At 40.6% G+C, this 24181-nt stretch overlaps 3 protein-coding genes across 7 annotated transcripts; 2 read left to right on the forward strand and 1 right to left on the reverse strand.

Annotated features, from left to right (window-relative positions):
• Positions 1 to 699: 699 nt before the first annotated feature.
• Positions 700 to 4549, reverse strand: LOC127779390 (nucleolar GTP-binding protein 1-like). Of its 2 annotated transcripts, none has more exons than XM_052306130.1 (3): positions 4447 to 4549; positions 1120 to 3211; positions 700 to 1020 (listed from the first exon to the last, which is right to left on the reverse strand). In XM_052306130.1, exon 2 carries the CDS (start codon positions 3185 to 3187, stop codon positions 1157 to 1159), a length of 2031 nt encoding a protein of 676 aa, XP_052162090.1. In that variant the 5' UTR covers positions 3188 to 3211; positions 4447 to 4549; the 3' UTR covers positions 700 to 1020; positions 1120 to 1156. The 2 variants fall into 2 exon arrangements, with proteins under 2 accessions (XP_052162090.1, XP_052162091.1); XM_052306131.1 differs by having other exon boundaries at positions 4451 to 4521.
• Positions 4550 to 4586: 37 nt separating this feature from the next.
• LOC127779391 (adrenodoxin-like protein 2, mitochondrial) lies at positions 4587 to 7465 on the forward strand. Of its 2 annotated transcripts, none has more exons than XM_052306132.1 (8): positions 4587 to 4759; positions 4869 to 4966; positions 5266 to 5333; positions 5733 to 5800; positions 6047 to 6153; positions 6390 to 6439; positions 6532 to 6614; positions 7117 to 7465. In XM_052306132.1, the coding sequence occupies exons 1-8, from the start codon at positions 4602 to 4604 to the stop codon at positions 7229 to 7231; spliced, it is 747 nt and encodes a 248-aa protein (XP_052162092.1). In that variant the 5' UTR covers positions 4587 to 4601; the 3' UTR covers positions 7232 to 7465. The 2 variants fall into 2 exon arrangements, with proteins under 2 accessions (XP_052162092.1, XP_052162094.1); XM_052306134.1 differs by having other exon boundaries at positions 5269 to 5333.
• Positions 7466 to 9023: 1558 nt separating this feature from the next.
• On the forward strand, positions 9024 to 23686 carry LOC127779052 (sister chromatid cohesion protein SCC2). Of its 3 annotated transcripts, XM_052305731.1 has the most exons (28): positions 9028 to 9575; positions 9660 to 9784; positions 13641 to 13777; positions 13874 to 13979; positions 14072 to 14322; positions 14455 to 14565; positions 14646 to 14757; positions 15114 to 15204; positions 15292 to 15478; positions 15564 to 15995; positions 16166 to 16692; positions 16760 to 16967; positions 17058 to 17108; positions 17198 to 17356; positions 17442 to 17606; positions 18219 to 18518; positions 18594 to 18746; positions 19507 to 19676; positions 20226 to 20340; positions 20953 to 21114; positions 21280 to 21384; positions 21460 to 21690; positions 21772 to 21905; positions 21979 to 22233; positions 22317 to 22605; positions 22707 to 22799; positions 22888 to 23013; positions 23139 to 23686. In XM_052305731.1, the coding sequence occupies exons 1-28, from the start codon at positions 9343 to 9345 to the stop codon at positions 23388 to 23390; spliced, it is 5280 nt and encodes a 1759-aa protein (XP_052161691.1). In that variant the 5' UTR covers positions 9028 to 9342; the 3' UTR covers positions 23391 to 23686. The 3 variants fall into 3 exon arrangements, 2 of the variants coding, with proteins under 2 accessions (XP_052161691.1, XP_052161692.1); XR_008018602.1 differs by lacking the exon at positions 23139 to 23686 and having other exon boundaries at positions 9024 to 9575; positions 22690 to 22799; XM_052305732.1 differs by lacking the exon at positions 9028 to 9575 and having other exon boundaries at positions 13633 to 13777.
• The last annotated feature ends 495 nt before the right edge of the window (positions 23687 to 24181 follow it).

Raw genomic sequence — 24181 nt, forward strand, 5'->3', positions numbered from 1 at the left:
ATCCTTCACTCTCATGTTCTCTAATTTTATTGGATGCATACATTGTATTTATTAGGATGATCCAAACTACAAGATGATAATAATTATTTTCTTAGTCTTTGGGTTAGGGGTGGTTATGCCTTATAGTATTTTGGAATGGAGGGAGTAATATTCATCAGTCCTATTCACCTCGGTCGGCGTTGTAAGTAGTAATTGTTTTTCTTTTCTCATCTGCAGTCCTAGTTATTTCTGCGAATGATAACGGGCTATATACAGTTATCCAATTTGGTTCAGAACATTACATCCATTGCTGTGAACCCTCTACAAATCGAGCGTCCGATTTTCTAAAATAATATCAGGCGATCAAATATTCTAGGTGGTGTTTGAATCTCCTGAAGATGAAGATAAAGATTAAGTATTTCACGTAAAGCAAGGTGATAATAACGTGTGATTAATTAATTTTTAGTTATTACAAACTTAAAAAATGGACTAATCTGATATTTTTGAACAACTTTCTATATACCGTTTAGCAGTTTGAAAAACGTGTCACTTTAATCCAAAATTCCATCCACCCTTTTAATTGGATTCGAACGGGGCCCTAGTAGTACATGATGAAACATTTAAAAAATTTGTGAAATACAGTGAGAACATATATTAAAACATATCGTTATCACATATGAAACGTATTTTAACGATTTGAAACATATTTTCCTTTCGCCAAAACATAATAATGTGATATCTTATTATAAAGAATTAATTATAACGAATAGGACTGGAATTCAAGTATAATAACAAAGTCACCATTACAGGAGTAGTATTTCATAGTACCATGTAACGAACTAATACTAGCGAAACCATATTAATGTAGCGTAAAGCTACAACATAAGCTAACAAAATTATGTCTCGGCAGAGGATGAGACGGGATACACAGCAATCCATCAGACAGTATGAATAAACAGAGCACAACAAGTCCAGCAGATTGGATAATCAGGCCTTCCTTCGCCTAATTTCCCACACCATGCTGCAATGATGCTGCACTTCCTACAAAATGAGCAAGTAGAACATGAGTTATAAGCCCAGAAATAATTGAGTTCATGTCACAAATTATGTGTTTATAAGTAGTGCTCCACATCCACCTACCTGAAACCAGTGATGACCAGCAGCTGTGCTGAATCACTTATCGCCTGCTCGTCTTGCCTATAGAACGTTTTCCAGAGAACAGATGCTTTGGTTTCAAAGTTGGAATGACACGGTCCGCCTCTCCGCGACGAGCCTCCTTGTTCCTGTTCCTCACAGAATCCTTAGCTTTCTTAATTGCCTTCTTCTTCTGAGCAGAGTCCTTGAATCCTTCTCCTGGAACAACCTCCTCAGGTGGTCTTGATTTCGACCTAGACCTGGACCTCGACAACGCGCGCAATTTCTTGCTGGACTGCTGGCCATCTATATCCATATCATCACCATCACTGGCAGCTCTGCTCAGTGACCTCTCACGCTTGCGACCTCTAGACCGGCTGCGGGCTCGGTCCATAGCTGCGCTAGGATCAAGACCCATGGATGAAAGTTGGCGACCCATTCTATCAGTTGTGAATGTCCTGTCTTTGTCAAACTTTCTAGGAACAATAGGACGACTTTCTGCAGTTCTCTTCTTCATTCTATGCTCCTGGATGAGCAATGCCTTCTTCTTTCTAATCCGACCCAAGATTTCACGCTGCTCTTCAGTTAGTTCATGGCCATCAATCTGGAAAGCTTCCTGTGCAGCTTCCTCTTCGAGGCGAAGACCCTCCTCTCTCTCCAACTCTTCACACCTCTGCAATATATCTGGATCCAGAAAATCAGCAACATTATGCCCATCCAATATCTCAGGCAGAATGTCTTCCTTCCATTCATCATCGGCCAATAAGTAATGCTTCTTGAGACTCGCAGAATAGACCCCAGCACCTCCATTCTCATTCTCTAGGTCCTTCTCCAGTTTCCTTTCCAGCTTCTTCTTTTCCTTTGCAGCATCAGCACTTGCTCGAGCATCCAGAACAGCCTGAGGGATGCAAGGAGGCCTCTCCTTGTTATCACGAGGCTTTGGCATAGCAACATGAAATCTATTTAGGCAGTCATTGATCTTCTTTGATTTCATCTTGATCTCCACCCTCTGATCAAGAAGCCTCTCACATGCAGCATTTTTGACAGCCATCACACCATTTTCAGTCAAAGTACTCATAGTCAACAAAACACCCTCTTCATTAGCTTCTCCACCATGGCCTATGGTCTTCATAGCCTCTGCCTTCATCTCCATTACCAGCTTCATGTCCTCCTCAGACAGATTTTCAAGAGGCTGCAAATCTGTCTTGTTGCACACAATGACTAGAGGCTTGTTCATGAACAAGGACTTGATACTGTGGAAGAGTGCAGCCTGCTGAGCAATACTGTACCCACAAGACCCAGAGATGTCCAGGAAGAATAGCACAGCAGCCCTCAAGTGGGCAAGAGCAGTGATACTGCACATTTCTATGATGTTCCTGTCCTCAAAAGGCCGATCAAGGATCCCTGGAGTGTCAATCACTTGGTACCGCAAATACTTGTAATCAGCATGACCAACAAACAGGGACTTTGTTGTGAAAGCATAGGGTTGGACATCCACATCTGCTCTTGTGATCTTGTTCATGAAAGAGCTCTTCCCAACATTTGGATAGCCACAAATCAATAAAGTGCGGGTGTTTGGGTCTATAGATGGAAGCCTCGCCATGTGCTGCCTGATCTGCTCCAGGTATGCCAAACTAGGACTGATCCGCTTAATGACAGTACACATACGACCTAATGCAGCCACCTTGAGACACTTGCACCGGTACAGCGAGTCTCCATATTTGAGCAGCCTCAAATAGTCCTTAGCTATCTTTGCAATGATATTTCTGGCTGTGTTGATTTGGCCCAAGGCAAGTTTGTAGTGATCTTTGTTGTACAGAACATGAAGAAGATCACCATAGAAAGGATGGATGTCATCCAACCTTGGGAAGTCATCGATGACAGTGGACAGCTTCTCATAGAAGTTTGACTGGGTATACTTAACCTTTCGCATATAAAACTGACGAATGCGGGAGATAGCATATCCCTTGTGGACAACAGTTGGTGTTTGCCTCTGGGTGCGGGACAAGATGATGTCAATGAAGTCCTTCCCAAGAGGAACAACAGTGATACGCTTGAAATTGTATTGCACCATTTTCACTAGCTGAGATGACTATTTCTGTCATACAAACAACAGTGCATATGAAATCAATACAGGATAACAGGATTCAATACGGAGAATTTCAGAAATAAGATAATTGGGAACATGTATATGAACCCTTCCATTGAAAACAGTAGAGTAAATTGCACAGAACAACAAACCATAATATCATTTACTACAACACTCTGCAACTTACATTCCCAAGCAATATCCAGTAAATCTAAAAATATAAGACAAAATGGAACCCACAGTTTATTTGTGCAACTTAAAAGTGTTTATTAGCACATGCAGCGGATAAAGGCCGTAAAACACTTCAAGGAGCCAGTTACACAATGTAACAATACACCACAAACAAAATAAAAAATAAATCACATATAGACCTAAGCACCAGTAACAGCCTTCTGACAGATCACATAAAACATGTTACACGTATCATAGGAAAATTCTCCAGCAAGCTAATTCTTCCTCTCTATATACTCCTTGGGGGAAAAAAGGAACAGTGCTGGTGAATCTGCAACCTGCCAGCCACCCCTACTACATCTTTCTACAGATCACGCCCTGAACATTTTAATTCTACAGTCGACATACAGAACTTTTATCTGCTATCATCTACTTAACTGGCTTAGAAAAATCACCATTAACAAGGAAAGTCTAACATGTTCGAACCAGTGACATGTACATACATGTAATGCACAAGTTGATCTCACAATTAACACACGTAAACACTATCTGCTATTGTAAAAAAAAATTGACCTCACAATTAACACACATAAACACTATCTGCTATTGTAAAAAAAAAAGGAGGGATAACATATTTGATACAAAAATCAGATTGCTCATATGAGCACATGAAATGGTTAAGAGCGAGCATTCAGACAGTAAGCAATATGGCTTGGCAGCAACGGAAGCACGCACAAGTATTAGAGTCCACCGATTCTCAAACTTCCATATCGATGTTAAATCTTAGCAGCAGCTAGCCCGCTGCTAAACCGTGCTGAACAATCACATACTACCTTTTACCCACCAAACCATCAAATCTGATTTACCCGCTTGAATGGATGGCAATCAACACAAGGAACAGACCGCAGAACAGAAAAAAGATGTCCCCAGAACAAAAACGATATTTCGTGACTAACTAATGACAGAATCAACTGAAAACGACCATGTACCCGATTAACCCGTAACTCATCAGAATCAACTAAGCATACACACGAGCATGAGCAGGTAGAGGGAGGGGAGAGAAGCGACGTTACCTACGTCGTGAGGCGGCGGCGGAGGGCGGCGGCGTCCCCCCTCTTCGTGGCGGCGGAGGAGGAGGGGGAGAGAAGTTTAGGGGAGGGTTTCTCCTAAGGGTCTTATACCGTGTGGCTTTGATGGGCCTCAATGGGCCCATCTAATCTCTGCACTAATGGGCCTCAAGGCCCACAAAATCACGGCCCACGAGTTGCTTCCAGACTCCACGGCTCAGCCTCTGCCACGGCGGCGACACCCGACTTCTCCTTCTCCTCTTCCCCCGCCGTCGTGGAAGGGAGGAGAGCGGCGGCGCCGGCCACCGGCCACCGGAAGGTTCGTCTCCTTTCTCTCCGCCTTCTGCTCCCCCCGGATGTTCGGTTGCTTTGTTGGCCCCCACGCGGTTCTCGCTGATTCGTGTACGCTCTTGGATTGTTGCTGTTAGGGTTCGGGAGTGGTGGTGTTGGGTAGTGAAGTCGGCTGCGGCGATGTTGTCCAGGATCTCGCAGCTCGGCGCGCGGCTTCTGCGCGAGAACAGAGCTGGTACGCACCCTTTTCGTGTCTCTCTTGTTTTTTATTGGTTAATCCTCTGGAAGCAGCTGAGAAATACTTCCAAACCATGACGAATCTATACATTATCCCGAATGATTAAAGACTCGATTTGTGTGAGCGTGCTTCCGCTATCCATTCTATGGCCGGTTTTGCGAGTTCAGGCTGAGCCACTTTTGTCGAGTAAATATGTGGTTTTCCAAATGCTCACGCGCTTTATGCGTGGCTAGTTTAGGAAGGATGGAGATTTGGTGCTATACCATTGGCTTTTTATTGTTCTTGCTCTTGTGCAGCAGGGAGTTTGGCAAGCAGTACAACCAGCTATTATCGAGGTCAACTCAGCCGACGTTTTGTCCCAACGGTTAGTCCAATCTGTATCTTGTTGTTGCGATGGCTAGTGGTGAGTTTGGACGAAAATTTTGCATACCCTTTGTATGTGTTTTCACTGAGAGCTCAACTTGGCCAAGTCAACTGTATCTTATATACCCTTTTTGATGTTTGCATTCTGAAATTTATATAGCTGTTACTGACAATCCATACAAAAAGAGCAATCATAAATATTTTCTAGATATGACATGGATTTTCTGAAATGACCAAAATGAATAGTGCATTCTGAAACTGAGAGACAAAAGTTTTTATCTATCTGCACATTCTCCAGCACCATCTATATCTTGGGATTATGTTCTGTGCCACCAGAAGAGATGATTTATCATTTGCAAATGTCCTTGTATGTAATGAGCACTGGTCTGTAACTTTTCAGAAGAACATCTTATTCTCCACGGCAACAACTAGTAGTGATCGTGACGATAGCAGTCAGAGCAAGGAGAAGTAAGTATATTTCCTCTCCCCTTTCTTTTCCTTTTTCTGGTATAGCATGAAATTTGAATACCTAGCAATATTTGTATTGGACAAGGTAGTGCTGTATCCCATATCGTTGTAATGTGAGTTTCTTCAATGTATTTGTTGTCTTTAAAGGGGCTTCTCCTTCTGTTTTTCCCTCCTAGGAAATAGCTGTCCAAACTCCAAAACAACCGATTAATTTTTCTAATGAGCAAATTTCTTTGTTCTGCACAGGATCTCTGTAACATTTGTGAACAAAGATGGCACAGAGCAGACAATCAGTGTCCCTGTTGGAATGTCCATGTTAGAAGCTGCTCATGAAAATGATATCGAACTTGAAGGTTACAGATTTTTCATTGCAACTGTACTATGCTTTGAATTCTTAACTTCTTTTGCTGATAAGAACAGCTATAAAAAGCAAATTATGTTTACCCAATCGACATGGCGTCCATTATTGATTACAAGATGTTATTTGACATGTTTCATGTATAAGGGGATTTCATCTTGCCCTTTAATGATGTATTGACTAATTTTTAATTGTAGTTAGTAACTTGGTCTAGTATTTTGGGTACTGCAGGAGCATGTGAAGGTTCACTTGCGTGTTCAACCTGCCATGTCATAGTTATGGTATGCTCTATATAACCAATCGTGTTTTTTTTAATTTTCATGCTATTGTAGAGATTGAAGTGCTACTAACTAGCCATTTCAATTTTGTCCAGGATGTAAATTATTATAATAAGCTAGAAGATCCAACAGATGAAGAAAATGATATGCTTGACCTTGCATTTGGACTTACAGAAACGTAAGTGAAGATATCTTGAAGGTTTTATTAATTTGGCTTATCCAGTTTCATGGTTCCGTGGTGCTTGCTGTCTGATTATTGTGCAAACAAGCATGTTGGGTATCAACCAATGACCATGCATGGTATTGTTAGAATAGTTTAAGTAGTTGATGGCCATAGTGAGGGAGGGAGGGGAAAACAAAGGACTGAGGGCATTTGATATGAGAGGATACGATATGCAGTTGCTTCCTTAATCATCCTGATATGTCTCCACCTGTATCTGTGTGCAACCTTTACAAACTTGCTGCTATCCGTGACTTAAGCGATATGCATGACAGAATGGAAATTAAAGACAAAAGTAACTTATCAACCAGCATGTTAAAATGCCATGGTAGCTTTGTATGCACTAGAGTTTTTGTTCTATGCTGTATAACGTGAATAAGAGTGAAGTATTTTGCATATGAGCCTCAATTTAAATGTGTGTCCTTTCTAATATGGCATCAATTTTGTGAACTGTATTCAGGTCTCGTCTTGGCTGTCAAGTGATAGCAAAGCCAGAACTTGATGGTATGCGACTGGCGTTACCAGCAGCTACACGAAACTTTGCGGTGGATGGCTTTGTACCAAAACCACACTAAAAGACTGATAACTGAGACTGAGAAGTGAGAACACAGGTTCTTACACAGCATCATCAATTTTGTAGCCCAACACTTGTAACTTAAACAACAGCCTTTGGTGTTATGAGGCTTTTGTGTTCCAGAGAGGATTTGTTCATTGTTGAGCTCCTCGGTTAGTTACGGAAGTTATTATTTCATCACTGCCACACAGCCACCGGGTGAATAAAATGCTTCTTCTGCATGTTTATTGGCTTATATGGAGCATCAGCCTTTAATCTTGAGAAAAAAGTGTTGACATTGTACTGGGGCCAGCTCTTTTAGGACATCTACAATGCGTAGCTCAGCGAGTGGCTTTGGCTCACGGCGTCTGGCTCCCGTTCGCTTTTCCGCCCAAGCCGTCCCCCAGTAGAGACGCGCGTCTTCTTGCAAGGGACGCGGCTCTACGAGCTCCTCGGCTGGGGGACCGAGTGAGGAGTCGCGTTGGGTTGGCTGTGGCTAGGGGAGGAGCCTGTGGAAACCGCTCTCTCCCCTGGTTTTTTCCCCTTCTACCCTTGCTAGCCACCAGAGGGAGATAGATAGGCGGCGATGAGAGAGCGAGGGAGTCGCCGTCATTACTAGTAACATCTAACTACACCCATATAGTCAAGTGTAGTACTTCAAAATAAGATCAGGGAAATACCTACACAAGCTTAGCCCTAACTTCGGCGGCGATGGCAGGTGAATAGGAGCGCGAAGAGGAATTTTTGTGAAGATGAAGCAGTGGACAAGACAATACATAGTATCGTGTTGTTTTTTAGGAATCGCTAAGCTTTTTTTTTGGGGGGGCTGAAGTCCATTGAGCGTTTACTGACCTTCCACGTGGTTTTAGGGACTCAAGTATATTTGTATTTGCAGTATGCATGTGGAAAGTATCCAATACCTTGAAAATTCTCTTTTCTTGCTGTTACACAACCTTTTATTTAGAAGAGTTGGTACAATGTGATTTAAATAGGTGGTGAACAGTGAGCTTTATAGCTTACACTTTAACTTTTTTACATTAAAGATAAGCACTGTTTAGCGTATGTTAAACAAATGCAATCAGCCAACTGCTGCGTCATTGTTTTTATTTAACAAAAACCACATATGTGTGCAACTTTTTAAGACCAATATGTTTGGCTTTATGATGTTCATGATATTTCTTCTTGGTTGTTAATAGGGAGTTGGTAAATCCATTTTGAGTATTATTAATTCATATTTGACACCACGTATGCCAGTAATTTTTTAATAAAACCACTCGACTGGTTGATTTATCTACTCTCTGACTATTTATTTAGTTATATTTAACTAATTACATAGTCAGGGCTATACATAATTATGTGTATAAAAAAATTCTTCATCATTTTTAAATTTTTTCAGCCCTCCAAAACCTCATATTTGGGTTTGAAAGTACTCAAGAGACTATGGAAGAGATTAAAGAGAACGAGGAAAGAGGGCGAGGAAAAAGAAAAGGAGATTATGGTAACTGACATGTAAAGATTAGGATGACTAAACATGTGGCTGTGTGGGATTAATTTTTTTTATATATTTATCATTGACATATGGGTCTTATGAGCGGCACATAGGTTGAAACCGTTTCTGAAACCACCGAATAGATTGATTTACATCGGTTTTTAAATATGAGAAATGTATTATACTCGGTTTTACGATCGAGAGAGTGAAAGGTGATTTACACGGGCAAGAGATGGAGGAGGGAGACAAAATAGACTTGTTCCTTTCAAAAACAAAGATATCCTCTTCCTCGTTAAGTAGCCCAACATCTTCATTCTCTCTCCTAAAAACGAAACAAAGGGTACACACGCAAAAAATAAAGAAAAGAAAAAAAAAGTCTCCTCGTCGTTGTCCTCCTCCTTCCGCTGCACGATTCGCCGGCGGGAGGCGGGCGCGAACTCGAATCACTGTAGCAGCTAAGCCTAGGCTAGAAGAGGCGAGGCGAGTGGTAAATGCTTGCCTATCTAGGCCACGCAACCCTAATCTCAAATCCCCCCTTCCGCCGCAATTCGAATTCCAATTCGAATTCGATCCCCCACCCCTCCCCTCCTCGAATCTAGGGTTTCACCTCCCCTCCGCTCCGCTCCGCTCGCCGGAGCCCCACCATGGACCCCGGCCGAGGCGGACGCCGGAGGGCCGGCTTCGAGCGCGCCTGCCGCCTGCCCAACACCGTCCACTCCGAGATCGCCTCCGCGCTGCCGCTCCCCACGCTCCCGCTCAACCTCGGCGCCGGCCTCCTCGACGACGACGACCCCCTCGCCGACCCCGACCGCCCCGACATGATCATGCAGGCCGCCAACATCGCCCGCATCCTCGCCGACACCGACGTCTCCCACCTGTGAGTACCCTTCGCCTCTTCCCCTTCACTTCTCCACACGCCCCGCCCCTCCACGCTGCTCATTTCGCTCGTGCCATGCTGCAGGGGCTTCACGGAGGCGGACAACGTCGAGACGGACCCCAGCCAGTGCTCCTGGCTCTGGAGGGAGGTGCTCAAGCATAACCCCGACGCCTTCACCATCAAACCCCGCCCTCTCCCGCCTTCCCAAGGTAAACGCTCTGCAAATTGAGCCTTCCCCTAGGACCTCAGCCTCCAATTGCTCCATTCTGCCTTGTACCATCGAATTCAAAATGGACTGGATAGTTACTTACTTCTCTGGACTTAGATTTTTCTTCTACATGTACTTATTACTGTGTGCTAAGCTTCTGTTCTAGCTTTGCCAGCTTCAAAATGCCTGTATGAACAGTAGTATTCACAGTGACTGCCTTGGACTAAACATTCCTTGTGTTGCTGTCTCGTGCTATCATTTAGCACCGTGTGTTGCTGTGAACCTTTTAGTACAGTTGCATTGCATCTCGTTTGTTAATGGTGTGCTGCATGTTGGATGAGTTGCTGCTCTGCTCAAGGTTAAATTTGCTTTCAAGTTTCAACGATCGCAGTTCCATGCCACGAAAACTGAATTTCGTCCATTGTTATTCTGAGGGCTTTTACAATGCTTCAGAGGTACTGGAGGTACCTTCTTCTGTGTTGAATATCTACCCTTGATTTAAAAAGGTAACTTAGAAATAGAAAACACATAGACATGGGCAGTTTTGTAATTGTTCTTTGCCAACAAACTTCTCTCCTTGACGGTCACCCATTTAGTTGCTCCATGGTGATCAGCTCTTGGTTCGCTATTTTTCATCAATACCTGTGCACAGATTCCTGTAACTAAATTCAAAAGTAATATTCTCTACCCTTCTACCCCTTCGTATGATCTGTAAAGACAAGAGACATGGACCTGGCGATCCTCCTTTTCAGAATATTTCACCAATACGTGTTGTGAAAGTTGATTACTTGGTTCTAGTCTTCTAGTACATAATTGCTTGGTTCCCTTCTTGGTCATGCTTAGTTACATGAATATGTTTTTATTATTTACAGAGCCCCATGCAAGATTACTAAATACAGTTTTGGCCTACTTAATCGTGCTTGGTTCTCCTTTATCTATTTTCAAGCAACAGTACCGAGTTTATTCCCATGTTTTTTTTAATCGACTGCCGCCTTCTAATTTGATATAAATATACAATCACGTATCTAACCCTCCACCTTTTTTTTAACTTAATACCTGCCCCACATTTTTAATACCTTACCATAGCTACCTTTCCTTGTGGATCATTCGATTACAAGCGATGAACGGATGTAGCGCCTCCAAAGCATCCTAGGTCTCTTCTATTTTTCATGTGGAAAGCACTTCAGTGTTCTCTTCTTGGTTATCTATGTTGTACATCTCTGAATTTAGTTTACAACAAACATATCATTGTTAAATACTTCTGTCAGTCGGTCTACACTTTACAATGTAACCTCCCATGTGGGCTAAGTTTCCTTGTGATGTTGTGCTAAACTTGTGTCTACCTGTCGAAGCTATGTGCCTGCCAGTGAGTGATGCATACAACAGGATTGCTGCTGCCTATGTCTTTGGGTCCAGATATGTCTGCATTGTAGTGCCCCAAATAGCTCTGTTCTGTGAAGGGCCGAAGGCATTAACAGTCAGATGAGACACGGCTTTGAATACATATATAACGACATGCAGCTGAACATACATGTATGGTTTGGTTCATGATTGTATAGGGCGTAACACCTTTGGGCCCCCTAATTTTGCCTAAGCCCGATGGCTTATTGTGGTTTGTCCATTAGAGAACTGCTAAACTTCGTATCTTTACTTATGGTATTTGTATGTTTATGAGGGCTTTCCATTTGTGATTTCATGCTGATTCTGTTTAGGCCTTGGTAGGTTTAGTTTGCACAAGGTTCAAGCTTATTTTCCTAAATAGTTATGCTAGAAATGGATGATTCTCTACTATCTTCAGGCCCCTTCATTATTGTCTCTTTCATGTGCAAACCTCGCAGTATTGTCATCCTGCAGTCCACCATTGCACAGATCCACGTTCCATTAACGGTGCCTCTGTTACTATTCTTACACTACAGAGAATATTGTCATCAGAAAATTTCACCCAATTGTATTGCCACCTTTTTAGTGAGCTGTTTTCAGTTGTTGTTGGGTGGTACTTAATCTTTCATTCTACATGTATGCTCTGCTATTTCTTTCTACCAATGGAAATATTTCATACCAATGGATTTGGGCTACAAAGATGATGTAATCTTTGTTAGGTTCTATATTTTACATTCTAGGCACATAAATAACTACCTTATCTCCCCGCTTTTGCCGGTCGAGTCACGGTCTTTATCTTTGGATGCTTGTATGGTGGTACTCTTGGCGCAACCTAATAGGATAGTTTTTTGTACGGAACTATGGGTATCCCTTTTGATCCCTCTAGCTGGTCCTATTCCGATTCATTCACCCAGCGATCAGTAATTTGGCAATGCTATGCCAATATCTTATCAATAGTATCCCAAGTAGATGGCAAGATGCAAATAGAGGAACCAATTAAAGATGTATTGGAGTAACAGGATCAAACGAGAACACAATGAAAGTAGAGAGGCTTAAATTGGTAGGTACCCTGAACTTAGTAAATTCTATTTAAAAACCACTCTGTTCCTTCTCTTAGTTCGCCCACATATGTAAAGTATACTGCATTGGGGACCGTATGAAATTTTTAATTTTAATCTGAAACTGAGAATTGGCTGTAATGAGTCAGGTAGTTGTGGGAAATAAGACAAGATCCACTTGGTAGCTGCAGGGACTGTATATGGAAGGATAGAATTGTTGACTTTTATTTGAGCAGCACTAAAGAATGATTCTCAATTATTTGGGTAACAATTAAATATAACCTAAATAATACCGGAGTCCCTGTTTTCTTAAGAATTAAGAATTTCAATGATACTCAATATTCTAATAAGATGAACCCAAGAATCACAGCGGTGAGAGCATGTACTTTTGTTACTCCTGCTCTGAGTTTGATCTCTGGAAGTAGTGGGCGAAAAAAGTCCTTTTGTAAAAATGGGTAAAAGCGTTTGTTTGGATTCTGTTTTTGCTGTTTACACCTCCTGAAATTCCTGCATTCCAAAGAAGTCCTTGGCCTTGTTTTTTGTTAATAACATGAGTGTTACATGGCTCTATAGAAGTTGATAAGTTTGCTGCTGTACTAGCGCTGTAACGTGCGAAAGGGCTTGCAGCCTAGCGGTTATAGTGCTCAAGTAGCATCTCTAGGTCCTGGGTTCGACTCCCCATGGGAGCGAGTTTCAGGCCTTGCTTAAAAAAGGTCACTCGTTGGCCCTTTGTAAAAACACGTGTTAAGAATCGACCTATGGAGGGCGGACCCTCATGTAGGAGGTAGGGGTCTTGAAGCACGGGTTAAGGACTGTTTTTACGCGTTAAGAATCGATCTACGGAGGGCGGACCCTCGTGTAGGAGGTAGGGGCCTTGAAGCACGGGTTAATGACTGATCCATAGGGAGCGAGATCGCATGTGGGGGATCAGGGTTCGTGGCCTTTCTTGGCCGGTTTGGTTGAGGCTTCTTCTTAATGAAAAGTCGTGGGGGTGGTCTTTCCCCCACCAGTCGAGTTTTTTTAGTGCTGTAATGTTCTTTTCTTTTTCTGCACCTCCATGTATATGTAATGCTATTAATAACTTACTGTCAACATGGAAAATGCTAAGATAAGAATTTGTCATATTTCCTTTTTCTCATTTTGGCTGCTTTTGTCCTTGCAATATAGTGAAATATTGTCCTTCCAATATAGTCAACATGGAAAATGAATTGATAGCAGTGCTAATTCTACACTGAAATAACACTATCAATATAGTGTTTGTTTTTGCTCGACAAACACAATTCACTATGTGGCTTACCATTCAATTATAGTTCAATAATCTGCATTTTTTGGAGTTGTGAATGTTTTGGACTGTGTTACTCTATCAAGCTTTATTGTGCATCATATCTAACTTTTAGTTACATTGGTCAAGTTTTTCAGATCCCCTTGAAGGCCAAGAAAATCAAAATCAGGAGCATGAGAAGCATTTTGCGCATGTTGCGCCAAACTTTAATAGCATGCGAAAGGACCATGGATTTCCTCGGGATGACCCTATCCCACATAGCGAGCATCTTAATGTATGCAGTATGCTAGATACCATTTGTTTCTTACTATAAATGTGCATAGTTCAGCCTAATTACTTTGTCTTTGTGCTATGCTATTTTCTGTTGTAGAATGATCTAACACAAGATCCAGTTGCTTCAAAGAAGCCAAAAGTTAGGAAGAAAGAAATCCATAATTCTGCTTCAAGTTCTGACCCTAGCATTCCTAATAGTCAAGGTTTACTCTTGTTATCTCTATATCTTTCTCCATCTGCCTTCATTTTTGTTCTCAAACACTCAGTGGATTCCTGTTTGAATTATTTTTTGTAGAAGTTATCGCCAACTTCTGTGAGATGGTAGAAGATTTCTGTGGAAGAGTAGAAATTCCTGATGATGCAGATGGTGATGAGTGGCTATCAATTCCACTGAATGATGCTAAAGTTCTTGTAAATGAAATCACATTTGTTCGGTCAAAAAAGATTTTGCATGAGATTCCGATGGATACACTTACAAGGCTATTACATGTGATAGACCGTCAGATCCGGTGTTCTCAAGGTTTATCAATAGATGTGAAGGAAAATGTGAGCGTTGTAGTTGCAAAGTTTTATTTACTTCAAAATTGCATATGGTTCTCATTTTTCTGTTCCGACTTAGAAATTGGTTCTATACAAGATGCTGCACTTATAGTCTAACACATGCTCGGGTGTCCTCAGGCTGATGCTGCAGATGCTGAACCCTTGGTTTTCTCTGCTTTGGAGTCCATTCATGCAGCATTAGCTATAATGACCCACCATGACATGCCAAAGCAGCTGTATCGAGAAGAAGTACGTACATTCTGAATTCCCTTCCCATTATTTTGGTGAAATGACATGGCTGAGGTATCTGACCCTTTTGTTTATGACAGCTTATTGAGAGAATTCTTGATTTCTCACGACATCAGATCATTGATTGTATGGCTGCAAGTAACCCAACCTTTCGAGCTCTTTACAAACCAGCTGAAAAAGTCACAAATGATGGTAGTCCTGAACTTCTTTTTTCAATGTTTTTGCATTGTTGGTCTTTTACTCTTTTGTGATCTGTCAGCACCTTACTCATTTGTATTTCTAAGCTTAGTGTATGGATGGATGTGTTCATTGTGCTTTTCATACTTAATATTTATTACTGAGAGACAACTTTGTATTGTGGGACTAAAAATTTATTATTTCCTACTGGCCTGTAGGCAGTAATTTATTTCTGTTACCGGGCTGACTGTTTAATGGTTGAACCTTTTATACATCACACAGATTTGCATTTATAGTTTTCTTTTTCTGGTTGGGTTCAGGGGATGAGGATAGATTTGCATTTATAGTTTTCTTTTTCTGGTTGGGTTCAGGGGATGAGGATGAAGAAGACATGGGAAATGGACCAGCTAACAAAAGGAGGCGTACTGCTAATTTAAGCATGAGAAAATCTTCTACAAACAAGTATCAAATTTTGCTGTTTTAGTTTTTCTATTTTTTGTGGGTATTCCTGAATCACTAATGGAGTTCAATTTTCCTTTTACATGTCAGAGTTTCTGCCTCTATACATTCAGCTGTACAGAAACTGTGCTTGATATTGGGCTTTCTTACGGAACTCCTGACAACAGTGCGCTTATCAGATAGTTGTATTTTGCAATTAGCAAAAACATGCTTTACCACATTCCTGGTGGACAATATGCAACTTTTACAATTGAAAGCAATTGGTGTCATTTGCACGGTATTTTCTTTTCCTATTTGCTATATGTTCTGCTCTTTCAGTTTTCAAACAATTTTGGTTCCTTATCTTTCAAATTCTTACACAGGTTTTTTCATCATACACACAACACAGGACATACTTGGTTGATGAAACACTTGTTCTTCTTCGTAAGCTACAGTTTTCAAAAAATGCTATTAGAACTTACCATCTAGCAGATGAAGAACATAAGCAAATCCAGATGATAACAGCATTGTTAGTTCACCTGGTTCAGTTCAGTGCAAATGTTCCTGATGGTTTAAAGGGAACGGTGAACTGGAGCACTATTGTTGATGCATCGATAGACGCTAGTTATCCAATCAAATGCTATGAAGCAGCAACGGAGGCTTGCTGCCTTTTTTGGACCAATGTGCTTCAACGTTTCACTGCTGCTAAATCTCAGGATATGTCGGAAGCCAAAGGGATTATAGATAATCTTGTGCAGGACTTGCTAACTATACTAAACTTGCCTGAGTATCCAGCTGCTGCCCCAGTACTTGAGGTAAATTGTGCTTAGCAGTGTTGTTTCTAAATTTTAAATCCTATATGTAACATGAGCTGCTATTAGCTGTAATGTTTGGAACTTAATGCATCTTTTTTTAATCAAAATCCGCCAGTACTTAATAGTTATGTAATGCCCTCAACATCAAGTACCCTTCGATTTATGTGCAGGTTCTCTGTGTGTTGCTGCTTCAAAATGCTGGATTGAAATCAAAGGACACCTCTGCTCGCTGTTTTGCTATTGATCTTCTTGGTGGTATTGCATCAAGGTTGAAACGTGATTCGGTTATCTGTAGCAAGGAGAAGCTTTGGATATTGCAAGAACTCATTGATACTGAAAGTGATGGCTCGAAAATCTTAAAGAATAAATGCTGTATTTGTCTTGGTGGAAGAGGTATAAATATGCAATGTGATGTCTGTGGAAGATGTTTCCATTCAGATTGTGTGGGTGCTGTTAGTCAGGAAAACCTACAGTGTGATTATGCCTGTCCATTATGCTTTTGCAAACGGCAGCTCAGTGTGTTACAGTCATATTATGAGTTGCAAAATAAAGAGAACGGCAAAAGAAATGCTGCCTCTCATCGGAAGAAATCCACTGTACCTGATGAGGTGACAGCTGTGGATATTGTTCAACAAATACTTTTGACTTATATCCAGGAAGGTGGTCCACAAGATGATGGAAATTTGTTTACACGATGGTATGTTTTGTTGAGTCTTGCTCTTGTCTTCCAAGCGAATGGAGATTGACTATCATTTTGTGTGCAGGTTCTATCTCTGCATGTGGTACAAAGATGATCCACATTCTCAAGAGAAGATCATCTACTATCTTGCCAGACTGAAAACTAAAGACATTCTGCGGGATTCTGGCAATGGTTTGGTATTATCCAGAGATTGGGCTAAGAAAATTTGTTTGGCACTTGGCCAGAAGAACTCATTTTCTAGAGGGTTCGATAAAATCCTTTCCCTCCTTTTGGTATGTGATTATGTGGCTGATTTCTTATATTTCTGATCTCTTTTGAGTTTCATGTTCTGGAGTTGATGCTTTATACCCTATCTTTTTCAGGCTAGCTTGAGAGAAAATTCTCCTGTAATAAGAGCAAAGGCCTTGCGTGCAGTGAGTATATGGCTTATGAAACTATGCCGCCATTCACCATTTTCATTTAAACACTAGCCTTCATTACCATGTTCACAATTTGTATGTAGGTCAGCAGTATAGTCGAAGCTGATCCTGAGGTGTTGGGTGACAAACGTGTCCAGTCTGCTGTTGAAGGAAGGTTTTGTGACTCAGCTATTTCTGTCCGTGAAGCTGCGCTTGAGCTTGTGGGTAGACACATTGCTTCACATCCTGATGTCGGCCTGAAGGTGAGTAGACTTCTGAAGTTAATCTGTGCCATATTCTTGGATCGAAAAGGTATTAATGTTGGCACTTTGCCCTATGCCGTAACAGTATATTGAGAAAGTGGCTGAGCGGATAAAGGACACAGGAGTAAGTGTTCGCAAACGTGCGATCAAAATCATCCGTGATCTGTGTGCTTCAAATCCAAACACGGACACTACTCGTGCCTTTGTGGAGATAATTTCTCGTGTTAATGACGAGGAGTCTAGTGTACAGGTAAGTTAATATAAAAAAAACGTTTACTGGTGCTCTTGAAATCAAATTAATGTTGTTATAGCATATTTCATATTGTACCAGAAATGTTTGGCATCTCTCATTAGTTTCATTCCGCAATGTTGTATTTATAGGTTGTGGATCTATTGTGATGTGTATATGGATTTCATCATTACCTTTTGTACACAAATGTCGATAACGGTAGCTATTAGTTACTGTTACTTGGCAAATTGTCTTTCATGTTAAAAAATCAAAACCATACCGCCTCTTTGAGTTAGATAGGGTAAGTTGTGGATACATTAAGAATTAAGACTATTTTCTCTCTTTCTTTGCTTTTGCAAAATGTTGAACCTCCTAATCTAGGTTCCTTTTATTTTCGCCCTTTATGCATGTGAAGTTTGAACATTGTGCTTGAAGGTCCACTGGTGGTCCTTTCATTCATCTAATATTTTTTTTCCTGCTTGATGTCTTAAAAGTGAAGCTAACAGGTTGAGGCTTATGATATATAGCAATTAACAAAATATGCCATGTACATCTTTGGAACAGCAATATTTTGTCTTTTTTTTAACATCCATGATAATTAATTCAGGTAGATCTTCATTTCCTTCTCTGTAGGATCTTGTATGCAAAACATTTTATGAGCTATGGTTTGAAGAACCAACTGGGAGTCATAAGCACTTGGTTGCTGATGGTAGTTCAGTTCCTATGGAGATTGCAGTAAAGACCGAACAAATTGTTGACATGTTGAGAAAGATGCCCAATCACCTACCCCTCATTACCATTGTAAAGCGCAACTTGGCTCTTGATTTCCTTCCACAGTCAGCTAAGGCCACAGGCATTAACTCATCATTTATGGCATCTCTAAGAAAGCGTTGTGAGTTGATATGTAAGCGCTTGTTGGAAAGAATACTGCAGGTAATTTCTGATGGAGTTTGATTAACAAGATTTCGCATTATCGAGATTGGTTCTCACACATTTGTTATTATCAAGGTGGAAGAGGGAGCTGCTAGTGAGACTGAAGTCCATGCACTTCCTTATGTTCTTGCCTTGCAAGCATTTTGCATTGTTGATCCCACCCTCTGCACTCCTGCAACTCAACCTTTTCAGTTTGTTGAAACACTTCAACCATACCTTAAGAAGCAGGTCAGCATGAATTTCCTTCTATTGAACTTTATGTTGCCATGTGCTCGTGTCTGAGTAACCCATGTCAATCTCATGAACTTCCTCATATTAAAAAAATCATTTCATAAGCAAAGATTGAATGATTAGCTAGCATTAGTATGCATTTATAAATGGTCATATCCTTGAGTCTACGACCTACAAGCCAACCTTTTGCAATACATTAGCACTGTATAGATTTCTAACTTAGATCATGTAGGTATTCTGTTATGTGTAGTAACCTGTACGCCTGTTTGGTGATGATTAAAGTTTAGCACTTTAGCTCCCCGTTTTGCCTGTGCTTTTTATGGGCAATTCGCCAATTCCTACTAGTTGTGACTGCCTGGAGTCTAGTATCTTGTGGCTTCACAATGTGAGCTCTATGTTGCTGCTGACAGAACCTAACTCTATGGTAAAGACTTCCAGTGTCATGTTTGATAGGTATTGAACTGTTCTAATAGAAGCAGAACTTGAGTTTTGATTATGCTTATTAGAAAGCTGATGCAATTGTTAATGCAACCAGTGAATTTTGTACAGCATGAGTTGTTAATGTCTTTTCCTGCTGTACATAAGAATCTTTTTTAGTATTTTATTTAGCTTGTTAGCCAATTGTACTGTGGAGATATTTATGTTCTGGGTGTTAATGTAAGTACATTTATTTCATGTGAACAAACTACAAATTCCTTTGTTTATCATTTTCCCTACAGCTAGATTTTGCACTGCTCCTGATCTTGTATATTGACAGGTTGACAATAAATCAACAGCTCAGTTGCTTGAAAGTATAATTTTTGTAATTGATGCTGTTCTTCCACTCATATGGAAGCCACCACAATCTGTGGTAATAGAGCTAGAGCAGGATCTGAAGCAGATGATTGTTCGACACTCCTTTTTGACAGTTGTGCATGCCTGTATCAAGTAATCATATTCCATCCTTCTACCGTCAGTTTTATTTGATGATCATTTGTCCTTATGTACTACATTTTCACACACTCCATGTTAGGATTGTTTGCTCTTTATTTTAAAAGAAATTTTCATACAATATCTCTTGTATGGGTTCATCTGGTGACTTTCTTTATTGACTGGAATACTGGATGCTAGAAAACCGTACTTGGCCTATATGATTTGCATAGCCATGGGATCACATATGGAGTTTTTGGTAAATATGATGCATATCTGGTGTGTAAGATAAATATCCCTACAGCTATAAATAGGGTGATGCTGCATATGTTAATATAATCTGTTAATAGTTTAATGTTCATAAAATTGAAATGCAATTATAATTTAAAACATTTTGTTTATGAATCATCACTATTTGCATGTCACAATTGCACACCCTTATTTTGTTCAAGCATCGGTTTATTGAACTTACAGTCTTATGTGGATTATCCTACCTTTTATTTATTTTAATCCTTTGCTTTAAACGTTCTTGTTGATTTATTTCTTCTTGTTCACTTTGATTAACAGGTGCCTTTGCGCCCTTAGCAAAGCAGCAGATAGAGGGCCAAGGTTATTGGAATACCTTGTAAACATTTTTTACAAGCATCTGTCGGGTTCTAACTCTTCTAATTCTGATAGTCAGGTATTAGACTGTTACTTGTTTGATTGAGCTAATTTCAAGTTTATCTAAATTGCTACTACTCCCTCTGTCCCATAATATAAGGGATTTTGGGTGGATGTGACACAGGGTACAATGAATTTGGACAGACCGTCTGTCCAGATTCATTGCGTTAGGATGTGTCACATCCACCCCAAATCCCTTATATTATGGGACAAAGGGAGTACCTCTGTTTCATATTATGCTTTGACTTTTTTCCTAGTCAAACTTCTTTAAGTTGGACCAAGTTTATAAAGTTGGTCAAACTTAAAGAAGTTTGACTAATAAATAGTCAAAGCGACTTATAGTAGGAAATGGAGGGAGTATGTGTAAAGCTTAATGGAGTTTTTTTTTCCTATTCTTTGCATACTATTTATTGCTCCATTCTCTAGCTGCACGTCTCAAAATTAAAACCAATGTCACAACTCACAACATAGTAAACAGTCCTGTATGAAGTTTTATTCAAGGAATAGTTTTAGGAATTCAAGGACAGTTTTGCATTTATCCTGTATGAGACGTGGAAACTGTTGTTTCTTTTGCTTCCAATGCTTTGTAGGTTTGTTATTCTGACAATCTCTTCTTTTTTCTGAAACTCAGCTTTTGGGCCGATCATTGTTTTGTCTTGGACTGCTCCTTAGGTATGGTTCTCAACTCATGGCAGCATCCGAAAATCAACTTGATTTCCCAAAGATTATCAGCTTGCTGAAGAAGGAATATCTTCTCAAGGATGATTTCAGCTTGAAGGTTCGAGGTTTGCAGGTGTGCACACTTGGAATCAATTACTGCACTTACTGGCACTAGAAAAACTAGATGGATGGATGGCATGTCCACCTGTCTAGATAACTGAATGTTGCTTTAGTTTCATTTATTTTTCATATTTAGAAACTATTCAGTACTAAATGATATATTTTTCTGTGCATGCAGGCTTTGGGATACATACTTATTGCAAAGCCTGATTTTATGCTACGTAAAGATATCTCAACCCTAATAGAGTCATCATTGTCTTCTGTTGTTGATTATAGATTAAAGGTATACACTCTCTTTTAGTAATATGTAATGGCACATGCTCTGTATAGACTGTTTAAAATGGACCCTCCTGTCCAGATTCAAGGATTGCAGAACCTTTTTGAGTATCTACGTGATGCGGAAAGCCAGCTCAATGCAGAGAGTACTGGCAAGCCTACACCCAATGCAACAAACAGTGGAAGTGAAGTGCCTGTTGCTGCAGGTGCTGGAGATACTAACATATGCGGTGGTATTATCCAATTATATTGGAATTCTATTCTTGAAAGATGCTTGGATATAAATGATCAAGTCCGTCAAACTGCACTAAAGGTGAATTAGACCAATGTGCATACTTTTACAATTGTCCTTTATATTTTACAATATAAACAATAATTGTTTTTTTTTTTTTAGATTGTTGAAATTGTTCTCCGCCAGGGTTTGGTTCACCCCATTACTTGTGTTCCACACCTTATAGCACTAGAAACTGACCCACTGGAGGGGAACTCAAAGTTGGCTCATCATCTGCTAATGAATATGAATGAAAAGTATGGTGACCTACCTTCTCATTCTTATGTTCCTTTTGGACATAATCTTCTGATTGTTAGGAGTTGTTTGCAGGTACCCTTCATTTTTTGAAAGCCGGTTAGGTGATGGCCTGCAGATGTCATTTCGATTTTTCGAGTCCACAATCAGCAATCATGATATGGTGGCCACAAACATGAAATCTAATCCAATTGCGTTTGTTAAACCTGGGATATCTCGAATATACCGCCTCATCCGTGCAAACCGGAATTCCAGGAACAAATTTGTACACTCAATAGTCCGTAAATTTGAGGGTGATAACCGCAGTTACCCCACAATTAGCTTTCTCATGTAAGTAGCCAGATTAAATTATGCTTGCCAACTCTCTATTACTGGATAATGTATTTGACTACAAAGTTGCATAACAATTGCAGGTACTGTGCTGAAGTTCTTGCGTCTCTCCCATTCACAAGCCCTGATGAGCCACTTTACTTGATATATGATATAAATCGGGTTATTCAATTAAGAGCTGGAGCAGTTGAGGCAAATTTGAAAAATTGGACTTCCATGTATCAGCAGCAAGAAATGGTGGGTATGCCAAGAGACACTGGTGATGTTATGCATGAGCCTGGGGGATGCTCTGACCAAAATTTGGTTGATGTTTCTCAAATGATGCTTGGCAATACATGCAGCACGCCAGTTGTTAACATGGCCAAACTTCAGGTGAGTTAGACAGAACTATCGGCGTAGTGGCTAGTGAGAGTTCATCAATGCATAGATCGGTGAGCCTTTTTTTTTTCATTTCAGTTTGTTTTTGTTGTCAGGAGGATTGCCATGGCGCGATAGCCCTGCAGCTCCTTCTCAAGCTGAAGAGACATCTGAAAACTGTCTATAGTTTAACCGATGCCCGGTGTCAGGTTTGCCCTGCCAGTCCCATATTTGGACATTGTTAATCCTAAGATGATTTTACTGACACAAGTTCTATTTGAACTTTCAACATTACAGGCATTTTCTTTGAAGGATCCACCAAAATCTGGCGAAACAATCTCCAAGCAGAATATCCCATTGAACATTAGTAATACCAACACCAGTTTGCCGAGCTGCCCGCAGGATGCAGCATGTGTATACCAGGTAGCGATGCTGAAAAATTCTGGATTTGTGGGGAACAAAGTTGTAGTAGCATGTTTTATTGTCTGGGGTTTGGCAGGCGCTGCTGTGTGTGTAACATTTGATGTGAATTTGGACGTGATGGACAGGATTTCAAGACAGTGCTGCGAGAAGACACCGTGGACTACGGGATGTACACCGTTTCGGCCCAGAAAAAACGTCCGACTCCAAGAAGCTCGTCGAGAGTAAGAAGACCGGCGGCTGTTACAAGAGGCCGTGGTGGTGGTGGTGGTGGTGGTGATGAGGACACCGATGACGAAGATTGGACTGGTGGTGGAGCAAGAGTGCTGGACTTAAGCGCTCAGGGTGGGCGAGTAACAAGGCAGAGGGTCCAAGTCTGACTGGCTGCTGACTGACTGTTGTTGGTGCTTCTTGTGTACATTGTAGGAAATTTTATAGGTGACAGGGGAGGTTTAGGTCGTCTTAGGGGCCATTGTTAGTACATAGAAGCAGAAAAAAGGAAAGGAAGATATCTAGCTTTTACTTAGATGCCATTAATTTGGAGCACTCCTTTTCTTTTGCTTGCTGTTGCCCAATTTAGATGTTGTAATTGCTCTCGGGCTCTGGCAATACTCCAACAAACAGGTTGTGCTCCTTTCTAATTCAATGGAAAAGAAATGCTTTCTTTTTCTTCTCACTTGAGTGTTTCCACTGTCTTTATTCTCGACAACACACTGCATTTTTTAAAGTGAAGACAGAAAGTGGTCAAGAAAAAATGAGTGAGTACATTGCTGGCTGGCATAAACAATGAGGCGTGTGTGATTTACGCTTGAATCGTGCTAGCTCCAGCATTTTCTCCTTGCTATTAAAGAAAATTGGGCTGGGACTTGGGTGCCTGGTTTCGTTGGGTTTGACGAGGAAATCACCAAGACGAATTCAAAAATCGAAACAAGACGATGTGGCAATTTTTGATAGAATTAGTAGTTGTTGACTAATCTGATTGATGGCAGATGATGTATCAATTTTTAGAGCTATAGTAGACTAGTAGTAGACTATTACGAATCATTAAGGCCGAGTTAGTTACAATTTTTTTCTTCAAATTTTCAACTTTTTCATCACATAAAAACTCTCCTACACACACAAACTTCCAACTTTTCTGTCACATCGTTCTAATTTTAACCAAACTTTCAAT

The sequence above is a fragment of the Oryza glaberrima genome, chromosome 7 (genome assembly GCF_000147395.1).
Source record: "Oryza glaberrima chromosome 7, OglaRS2, whole genome shotgun sequence".
In the NCBI taxonomy this organism is placed as follows: Eukaryota; Viridiplantae; Streptophyta; class Magnoliopsida; order Poales; family Poaceae; genus Oryza; species Oryza glaberrima.